The following is an 11,461-nucleotide window of genomic DNA, read 5'->3' on the forward strand; positions in this document are numbered from 1 at the left end:
AATACATGAGTGTGTTGCCCAGGGATAAAACAGACAAGACGCACGGAAATAAACAGATACAGGATTCAATTTGGCTCAAATGAGGAGAAACGTGTCGACCTGTAACCTTACAGTGTCACCCACGCTCTAACGAAAAAAGGTTCACGTCTCCTCTTTTATTTGGATATTCCCTGTTTACATAACAACAGCTGTTTCTAAAGGAATGGGGGGTATGTAAACAGCCATTGTTTTCGGTCACATTAACACAAAAGAAAAAGATGCCTCGGGCTTAGACTGGTCCTGGATCGAGCTTGGGCAGGTCTGATAATTGACATACAATTTTTCTGACAGATACATTTTGTGTATTCACGCTACTTTTTTTAAAAGCAATATTATCGCGCAATGATGGGCAACAAAAGTTGAACCAAAGGTGTCTAGTTTTGGTTATTGTTCTTTGAATTTGACACAATTAACGGCACTCCTCTTAAGTAGTTATTTTGTATTTCAGCATCATCCTGTGGTATACTTCATGAAATCTTGCAAAACCTTTGTTTGTTTTTATACCAAGACCTTCTTAACCCATTCTCAAATTAATTTTAGATGGGGGGGCCACATGGAGAAACTGGTAAAATCACGGCACGATAACTAAAAAATAGACAATTTCAGATTGTTTTCTTTTGTTTAAAAATAGAACAAGCACATTATGAAAATGGACAAATCATAATGTTGTTGGGTTATTTAAAGGGGAACATTATCACCAGACCTATGTAAGCGTCAATATATACCTTGATGTTGCAGAAAAAAGACCATATATTTTTTTAACCGATTTCCGAACTCTAAATGGGTGAATTTTGGTGAATTAAACCCCTTTCTATTATTTGCTCTCGGAGCGATGACGTCACGTTGTGACGTCACATCGGGAAGCAATCCGCCATTTTCTCAAACACCGAGTCAAATCAGCTCTGTTATTTTCCGTTTTTTCGACTGTTTTCCGTACCTTGGAGACATCATGCCTCGTCGGTGTGTTGTCGGAGGGTGTAACAACACGAACAGGGACGGATTCAAGTTGCACCAGTGGCCCAAAGATGCAAAAGTGGCAAGAAATTGGACGTTTGTTCCGCACACTTTACCGACGAAAGCTATGCTACGACAGAGATGGCAAGAATGTGTGGATATTCTGCAACACTCAAAGCGAATGCATTTCCAACGATAAAGTCAAAGAAATCTGCCGCCAGACCCCCAGGAAAAGAGTGCGGATGAGGGTTTGTCTACAGAATATATTAATTGATGAAAACTGGGCTGTCTGCACTCTCAAAGTGCATGTTGTTGCCAAATGTATTTCATATGCTGTAAACCTAGTTCATAGTTGTTAGTTTCCTTTAATGCCAAACAAACACATACCAATCGTTGGTTAGAAGGCGATCGCCGAATTCGTCCTCGCTTTCTCCCGTGTCGCTGGCTGTCGTGTCGTTTTCGTCGGTTTCGCTTGCATACGGTTCAAACCGATATGGCTCAATCGCTTCAGTTTCTTCTTCAATTTCGTTTTCGCTATCTGCCTCCACACTACAACCATCCGTTTCAATACATGCGTAATCTGTTGAATCGCTTAAGCCGCTGAAATCCGAGTCTGAATCCGAGCTAATGTCGCTATAAACTTGCTGTTCTATCCGCCATGTTTGTTTGTATCGGCATCACTGTGTGACGTCACAGGAAAATGGACGGGTGTATATAATGATGGTTAAAATCAGGCACTTTGAAGCTTTTTTTAGGGATATTACGTGATGGGTAAAATTTTGAAAAAAACTTCGAAAAATAAAATAAGCCACTGGGAACTGATTTTTAATGGTTTTAACCATTCTGAAATTGTGATAATGTTCCCCTTTAACACTTACATGTTGCGGTTAATAGTATTCTATCTGTATTTGTCATTATTTATACTTTCTGAATAAATGATGTGACAATCAGTCAACTCATTGGTGTTAATTTTCAATCAAGATAAAAAAATTATATCAAATTACAGGATCAGAAATATTATTTATGTAGTTTTCCTCGACTTGTGAACTAACGTGTTTTTTGGGGGGGTTTTACATATGTAGCATCATCTACAAAGAATAGCTATTGTGACAACTAGTGGACACATTTAGAACAGCAGTTTATTTCATTCAAAAATTTTGGCTCATTTTTATACTTAGCAAACTCATCCCGCAAACCGGATAAAACCTGGCCCGCGGGCCTTACGTTTGACACCCCTGGTCTAATCACATCTTTATTCTGTGCCAACAACTTGTCCATTTTGGCATGCTGTTGCCCACTTATCTTGTTTGTTGCAGCGTTCTGCCCTGCTCTCTGCTGTTTACAAGGAGATGCTCATTTGGATAGCCCGTAAAGGACAATGCCTTGACTGTCATTCTAATAGCTATCCAAGTCCTTGATCTCCTCTCCCAGTAAACATCATTACCACACAGGGAAAAAGCGCACAGCATCACAGTGTGCAAACAGACACGCGTCCGAGACACACTCTCGAGCTGCTCGTCCGAAGCGGCCCTAGCAGATTAGAAGTGATTATAAACAAACATGGAGGATTAATCCTGTGTGCTCTGTCTGCTTTTCCAGTCAGCCAGCCAGGCTAATTATCAAGTGGGATATCGTTAGTGTAATCGCAGGCCTAGACACACAGACACATTTTCCAAACTGCCTTACTGTGTTTGTTCAGTCCATCACTTTGTGTCGATTTTTTTTTTTTTCATTTTAGTTAGTGTATTTTGTGTCCTACTGCAAGACAGCAGCATCTGAGGCTGAATGGCACACATTAGTGTGCTGAAACGGTCATGCCTGTGTTATTGATGGTTGCTTTAGAAATGATACCCAGACGTACAGTCATGGTCAAAAGTTTACATACACTTGTAAAGAACATAATGTCATGGCTGTCTTGAGTTTCCAATAATTTATATAACTCTTATTTTTTTGTGATAGAGTGATTGGAGCACATACTTGTTGGTTATAAAAAAAACATTCATGAAGTTTGGTTCTTTTATGAATTTATTATGGGTCTACTGAAAATCTGCTGGGTCAAAAGTATACATACAGCAATGTTAATATTTGGTTACATGTCCCTTGGCAAGTTTCACTGCAATAAGACACTTTTGGTAGCCATCCACAAGCTTCTGGTTGTATTTTTGACCACTCCTCTTGACAGAATTGGTGCAGTTCATCTAAATGCACTACAAAAAGTCAGTGTCCAAAAACAAGAAGAAAAAAATACAAAAATTAGGGGTATTTTATATGAACTAAGCACAATTATCCGCCAATAGAACAAGAAAGACTTTCCAAAACAAGTAAAATTAGCTAACCTCAATGTACCCAAAAATATCTAAAAATAAGAATATTCTCACTAATAACAACTGTACTACTATATGAGTACGTAATTTCTATTGTTTCATTGAAAATAAAACAGCAAAGTCCATTTGGCTGTCATCTGTTTTAATATGAGACACAATTGTGTCAAAGTCATGATTTTTTTTTCATGCTTGAAATAAGAAATTATTACTTTAAAAAAGCAGTTTTATACTTGTGAGTGTTGATGACACAGCTTTGCAACAGTTGATATTCTAGTTTCAAGCATGTTTTACTCTATATAGGTCAGCAACAAGCTGTAATATCTTACTGAGATAATTTAGGACCGACACACTTAAAACAAGTAAAACACTCTAACATAAAATCTGCTTAGTGAGAAGAATTATCTTATCAGACAGAAAATAAGCAAATATCACCCTTATTTGAGATATTTAATCTTACTTAGATTTCAGTTTTTGCAGTGTGTGTTGGCTTACTGACATGGATTTGTTTCTTCAGCATTGTCCACACGTTTAAATCAGGACTTTGGGAAGGCCATTCTAAAGCCTTAATGCTAGCCTGATTTAGCCATTCCTTTACCACTTTTGACGTGTGTGTGGGGTTATTGTCCTGTTGGAACACCCAACTGCGCCCAAGACCCGACCTCTGGGCTGATGATTTTAGGTTGTCCTGCAGAATTTGGAGGTAATCCTCCTTTTTCATTGTCCCATTTACTCTCTGTAAAGCACCAATTCAATTGGCAGCAAAACAGGCCCAGAGCATAATACTACCACCACCATGCTTGACTGTAGGAATTGTGTTTCTGGGATTAAAGGCCTCACCTTTTCTCCTCCAAACATATTGCTGGGTATTGTGGCCAAACAGCTGACCACAGAACGTTCCTCCAATTCATTGCAGACCTGCTTTTTGGTGTTTCTCGGTTGACTCTTGATCATCCTGACCAATTTTCTCTCAGCAGCAGGTGATAGCTTGCGTTTTCTTCCTGATCGTGGCAGTGACAAAACTGTGCCATGCTCTTTAAACTTACAAACAATTGTCTGCACAGTTGCTCATGGGACCTTAAGCTGCTTTAAAAAGGCTCCAAGTGATTTTCCTGACTTGTTCAAGTCAATGATTTGTTTTTTTCAGATCTGTGCCGAGTTCCTTTGACTTTCCCATTGTCGTGTCTATAACTGAGTCTAATGACTGCATCACATGAGAATTATTTAAATGGGCTCAGAGAAGTCAACAGGTGTGGTCAATCATAATCACTCACATGAAGTTAAGAGGCCATGTCATGAAGCTAATTTGATTTGATTGTAACTTTTCTACATCACCAACATTGATAATGTATGTTGCTGTATGTATACTTTTGACCCAGCAGATTTGGTCACATTTTCAGTAGACCCATAATAAATTCATAAAAGAACCAAACTTCATGAATGTTTTTTGTATCAAACAAGTATGTGCTCCAATCACTCTATCACAAAAAAATAAGAGTTGTAGAAATGATTGGAAACTCAAGACAGCCATGACATTATGTTCTTTACAAGTGTATGTAAACTTTTGACCACGACTGTATTTGTACAATGTTACATTGAAATTGTACTTCTGGTTCATTAGCAGAAGACTTCAGTGCCATTGTTTTTAACCTGTAGCAAAAATGATGTAATGTATTATCCTGCCAGTGTGTAAGTTGTATTGTTTGACCCACTTAATCAGCTTGTGAGATTCCCATCTGAAAAAAAATGAAAACATGGAAAAAAGTCCAGCGCTCATGTTTGGATATCAAATCTCATCTGACTTCATATCGTCTTTTTTTAATGTCATCCTCCCAGCACATGACGTTTTTAGCTCGCCTTGTTCTAAATCCACTTCTTCAACTTTTCCTTCTCAGGTTGAGGCTATTCTTGTCAACATTTTTGGGGGGATCGTCAACTGTGCCATCATTGCCAATGGTATCACCAAGGCATGTCGAGAGCTGGAGCTAAAGGTGCCTCTGGTGGTCAGGCTTGAAGGTAAAAACATGACTTTCACCTTTTGTCTTTTTAGACTTAGACTTCCTTTTATTGTCATTCAAATTTGAACTTTACAATACAGATAAGAACGGAATTTTGTTGCATTTTGTCATGGTAGTGCAGAATAAAAGAGCAATAGGTGCAGATATAAATAAATATATTACTGTACAGATAAATATATTGCACTTTTGCATATGCATCCACGTTTATGTTATATTGTCTTTATATTCCAGCGAGTTAATCCGTTTTTCGGGGGAATTGAGGGGATGATTATGATGCATTCAAGAGTTTTGGCCTGAGGGAAGAAGCTTTTACAGAACCTGGAGGTTCTGCTACGGAGGCTGCGGAACCTTTTTCTAGAGTCCAGCAGTGAAAACAGTCCTTGGCTTAAAAAGTTACGTTAAAAAACAAAAAAAAACGGTCTCTATAGATTTTCTGGGCCCTGGTCAGGCAGCGGCTTTTTGCGATTTCCCAGATAGGAGGTTAGGGCTGCAGCAAGTCATAGATTATTTTGATTAGAAAAAAGCTCTAATTTGTATTGTCGCCTCGATGATTTGTTCAATGAATAAAATAGGATTTGCCATCATGATTTCAACTTTGAAACCATTGTGTTATTCATCTTCATCACGGCCCAGTGTCCCAGCACCAAGAGCAGCGTATTTCTCACATGTGTCACATTCTGCCACACCCGTCATTAGCGGCGGCCGGAATAACAGTAGAGACACCGCTGATAGGCACACCTTTCAACCTGTGTATGCTAATGAAACCACTTTGTGTAGAGTGTGATGGAAAAAGTGACTCTCAGGAGCACCAGGAGAGTCTATGGTTTGCTTAATTGCCTCGATTCTTGCGTGTTTGCGCGCGTGAGTTCCCACAGTGTGTCCACACACACACGGAAATATGGTTAGTGGGTCAGGGCGTGTAAGCTGTTTTTTCAGAAGCCGACTGTGCATAAAGGTACAGCAGTGAAGTGGTGACTTGGCAAGCTCACCAAAAAAAGCTGCTACTAAGAAGAATAATGAAATAAAAAAAACAAGTAATCGGTAAACCGATAACATCGGACTGCTGATGTTATCGGCCGATAAATGCTTTAAAATGTGATATCGGAAATTATCGGTATCGATTTCAAAAAGTAAAATGTATGACTTTTTAAAACGCCACTGTGTACACGGACGTAGGGAGAAGTACAGAGCGCCAATAAACCTTAAAGGCACTGCTTTTGCGTGCCGGCCCAGTCACATAATATCTACGGCTTTTCACACACATAAGCAAATGCAAATGCATACTTGGTCAACAGCCATACAGGTCACACTGAGGGTGGCCGTATAAACAACTTTAACACTGTTACAAATATGTGCCACACTGTGAACCCACACCAAACAAGAATGACAAACACATTTCGGGAGAACATCCGCACCGTATCACAACATAAACACAACAGAACAAATACCCAGAACCCCTTGGTGCACTAACTCTTCCGGGACGCTACAATATGCACCCCCCGCTACACCCCACCCCCCACCTCAACCTCCTCATGCTCTCTCAGGGAAAGCCTGTCCCAAATTCCAAGCTGCTGTTTTAAGGCATGTTAAAATAAAAAAAATGCACTTTGTGACTTCAATAATAAATATGTCAGTGCTATGTTGGCACTTTTTTCCATAACTTGAGTTGATTTATTTTGGAAAGCCTTGTTACATTGTTTAATGCATCCAGCGGGGCATCACAACAAAATTAGGCATAATAATGCGTTAATTCCACGACTGTATATATCGGTATCGGTTGATATCGGAATCGGTAATTAAGAGTTGGACAATATCGGAAATCAGCAAAAAAGCCTTTATCGGACATCTATAGCCTTGTATGTTTAAAATGATCAAAATACGTAAATATTAAATGTTATTATGAAGGGTGCCTGTTACTACATAACATATATACTTCCATCATGTATATAAAACCCTAATGGAGGTGTTTGGATGTTTTTTAAGGGCTTTATAGGCACTACTGTACTTATACTTGTACTGATACTTCTACCATAACTACTGGGACTTATTGTGCAACTTATTGTCTTGTAATTAATGTACATCAGAGCTATTCAAATTGTTGTATTTTTTGTATTTAGTGTATTAGATTCAGCAAATAGTGTTTGGATCCCACTGTACGCAATATCTGAAGAGCATGGAAAAAAGCATTTTATTGTGGCGTATTCTGCACGTGACGAATAAAACCCTTGAACCCTTGAACAATAGAGCAGCTTCCACGGGCTCCATTATAAGCTGACTTTTTATCGCAAATATTTACTTTTTACAGTGCATTAAAGGGGAACATTATCACAATTTCAGAAGGGTTAAAACCATTAAAAATCAGTTCCCAGTGGCTTATTTTATTTTTCAAAGTTTTTTTCAAAATTTTACCTATCACGCAATATCCCTAAAAAAAGCTTCAAAGTGCCTGATTTTAACCATCGTTATAAACACCCGTCCATTTTCCTGTGACGTCACATAGTGAAGCCAACACAAACAAACATGGTGGAAAGAACAGCAAGCTATAGCGACATTAGCTCGGATTCAGACTCGGATTTCAGCGGCTTAAGCGATTCAACAGATTACGCATGTATTGAAACGGATGGTTATAGTGTGGAGGCAGGTAGCGAAAACGAAATTGAAGAAGAAACTGAAGCTATTGAGCCATATCGGTTTGAACCGTATGCAAGCGAAACCGACGAAAACGACACGACAGCCAGCGACACGGGAGAAAGCGAGGACGAATTCGGCGATCGCCTTCTAACCAACGATTGGTATGTGTTTGTTTGGCATTAAAGGAAACTAACAACTATGAACTAGGTTTACAGCATATGAAATACATTTGGCAACAACATGCACTTTGAGAGTGCAGACAGCCCAATTTTCATCAATTAATATATTCTGTAGACATACCCTCATCCGCTCTCTTTTCCTGAAAACTGATCTGTCCAGTTTTGGAGTTGATGTCAGCAGGCCAGGGAAGCTAGGGTCGATATTCTTCTCTTGATCATCTTCGGTGACATAAGGGACGGACGGTGTGAGCCAAGACATCCAGGGGGTTTAGCTCGCTCGTCTGCGGGAACAAACTGCCGCCATTGCTTGCCGTGCTACCGAGGTCCTTTGTCCCTGAATTGCTCACACACTCCGGCAGATTCAATGGGGGTCTGGCGGCAGATTTCTTTGACTTTATCGTTGGAAATGCATCTGCTTTGAGTGTCGCAGGATATCCACACATTCTTGCCATCTCTGTCGTAGCATAGCTTTCGTCGGTAAAGTATGCGGAACAAACGTCCAATTTCTTGCCACTTTCGCATCTTTGGGCCACTGGTGCAACTTGTATCCGTTCCTGTTCGTGTTGTTACACCCTCCGACAACACACCGACGAGGCATGATGTCTCCAAGGTACGGAAAACAGTCGAAAAAACGGAATATAACAGAGCTGATTTGACTCGGTGTTTGAGAAAATGGCGGATTGCTTCCCGATGTGACGTCACGATGTGACGTCACAACGTGACGTCATCGCTCCGAGAGCGAATAATAGAAAGGCGTTTAATTCGCCAAAATTCACCCATTTAGAGTTCGGAAATCGGTTAAAAAAATATATGGTCTTTTTTCTGCAACATCAAGGTATATATTGACGCTTACATAGGTCTGGTGATAATGTTCCTCTTTAAAACAACCATCCGTAATCATGTCTTTCATAATGACTGTGAACGATAGGCAAAATTATCCCCAAAAAATGCAGTTCCCCTTACAATGGAAATGCAAAAAGTCCCCCGCCATTATACATCCAGTGAAAATCCGGGGTAAGGGTTGTAGTTCAGCAGTTTAATTTCTTATCTCAGACGTTGATATCTAACCTGACTCACCAGCTCTATAAGGTCACTGCTAGTGGTTGGCGCAGCCATGTTTTCTTGACCTGGGCCTTATTCAAGCTTTAGCTCGTGGGTCATTGCATCTTGGGTTGCAGTCTTGTGGAGAAGATTGGTCGGGAATCAATCAGCTCAGCTTGCGAGGCTGGCTGCAGGGCAGTGGGCACGGTCCAGCGCTCTTCAACCGGATCAGAATGGATTAACTGGCACGCTTTTAATTGGGAAATCTCTTTTAAATGGCTTGGGTTGATTGCATTGGCCCCGAGTTTTGTATTCTCCTTTTGAAGAAGATGCATGTGGTCGTGACGTTGGCAAAGTCGGAGGAGTGAGTTAAAAGACGTCCGTTAGGTGTTTCAATTAAAAAAAATGTTGTCCAAGGGCCAGAATTGTTTTACCAGACAATGTGAGGGCCAGATTAAGGGGGTGGGTCTGTAGGTCCGTAGTGAACTGTTTGACACAAAAAGAGTTACTCAAATCTTAGAGGCCTACACATATATTTTACAATAAGTTCTATTTGTGGAGGCAAGTCAGGTTACAAGCAATGATACTTTAATATTTCAAACTTTGCTGTGATTGCTGTGGAATCTGAAAGAGGCATTTACTTCATTGTAGCTGTCATTTCATCTTTTTGTTTGCCATTGCCCATCACTTCAGGATGCATTCTTGTATCCCTGCACCTAAAAATGGCTTCTTGTGCTTGCTCAAAATCCATGCCACTCTAAGGGCCTGATTTACTAAGACCCAAACACCAAGCAGTAAACGGTGTGTGCAATCTAGTGTTGTCCCGATACCAATATTTTGGTACCAATACCAAAATGATTTTGATACTTTTCGGTACTTTTCTAAATAAAGGGGATAACAAAAAATCGTATTATTGGCTTTATTTGAACAAAAAATCTGAGGGTACATTAAACATAGGTTTCTTACTGAAAGTTTGTCCTTAAATAAAATAGTGAACATACAAGACAACTTGTCTTTTAGTAGTAAGTAAGCAAACAAAGGCTCCTAATTTAGTCTGCTGACGTATGCAGTAACATATTGTGAAGTGAAGTGAATTATATTTATATAGCACTTTTCTCGAGTGACTCAAAGCGCTTTACATAGTGAAAACCCTATGGTATGGTTTTTGTTTTTTAGTTTTTTTGGGGTTTTTTTGTCATAAAAAAATACAATCATGTGTGCTTACGGACTGTATCCCTGCAGACTGTATTGATCTCATATTTGATATTTTGTGTGAATGAATGTGAATGAGTGTAAATGGGAGAGGGAGGTTTTTTGGCTTACTAATTGTAAGTGTATCTTATGTTTTTTATGTTGATTTAATAAAAAATAAATATAAAAAAATATATATATATATATATATTTTTTTTTTTATTGTGCGGCCCGGTACCAATCGATCCACGGACCGGTTGGGGACCACTGCTTTATAATATTGAATATGATTTATTAGTATCGCGGTACTATACTAATACCAGTATACCGTACAACCCTATTGCAATCTATTAAATAGCGTGTAGTATTAGTGGGCATGTTGTGTGTCATTTACCAAGACTGCGTGTGCAATTGATGCAGACCGCCTTATTTAAATGAGGATTTGGGTGTACTATTTGGGGCATTACCACAGAGACACTCTCATTTACTGCACATTCATGTCATCATGCTCCGACCTGAGTTTTCAAACATGCAGGAGACTTGTTCTTCTTTTTATTGGCATTTTAGAAGCAGTCCTGCAGTGCATTTACAAAACCCAAAACCAGTGAAGTTGGCACGTTGTGTAAATAAAAACAGAATACAATGATTTGCAAATCCTTTTCAACCTATTGAATAGACTGCAAAGACAAGATACTTAACATGTTTTGCAAATTTTAGCTCATTTGGAATTTGATGCCTGCAACATGTTTCAAAAAAGACTGATAAAGTTTAGGAATGCTCATCAAACACTTATTTGGAACATCCCACAGGTGAACAGGCTAATTGGGAACAGGTGGGTGCCATGATTGGGTATAAAAGCAGCTTCCATGAAATGCTCAGTCATTCACAAACAAGGATGGGGTGAGGGTCACCACTCAAAAAGCAACATCAGTTTGTAAAGGATATCACCACATGGGCTCAGGAACACTTCAGACAACCACTGTCAGGAACTACAGTTTGTCGCTGCAGCTGTAAGTGCATGTTAAAACTCTACTTTGCAAAGCCAAAGCCATTTATAAACAACACCCACAAACGCCGCTGGCTTCGC

General features: G+C 39.5%; 1 protein-coding gene across 1 annotated transcript in view; it reads left to right on the forward strand.

Moving 5' to 3' along the window:
- suclg2 (succinate-CoA ligase GDP-forming subunit beta) overlaps nucleotides 1-11,461 on the forward strand; it is a 225,449-nt gene that overhangs the window by 194,065 nt on the left and 19,923 nt on the right. Inside the window, exon 10 of the mRNA XM_061923823.2 lies at nucleotides 5,210-5,330. Within this exon, the coding sequence (XP_061779807.1) occupies nucleotides 5,210-5,330 (121 nt within the window). The remainder of the gene's footprint in view (nucleotides 1-5,209; nucleotides 5,331-11,461) is intronic.

The sequence above is a fragment of the Nerophis lumbriciformis genome, linkage group LG28 (genome assembly GCF_033978685.3).
Source record: "Nerophis lumbriciformis linkage group LG28, RoL_Nlum_v2.1, whole genome shotgun sequence".
Lineage (NCBI taxonomy): Eukaryota > Metazoa > Chordata > Actinopteri > Syngnathiformes > Syngnathidae > Nerophis > Nerophis lumbriciformis.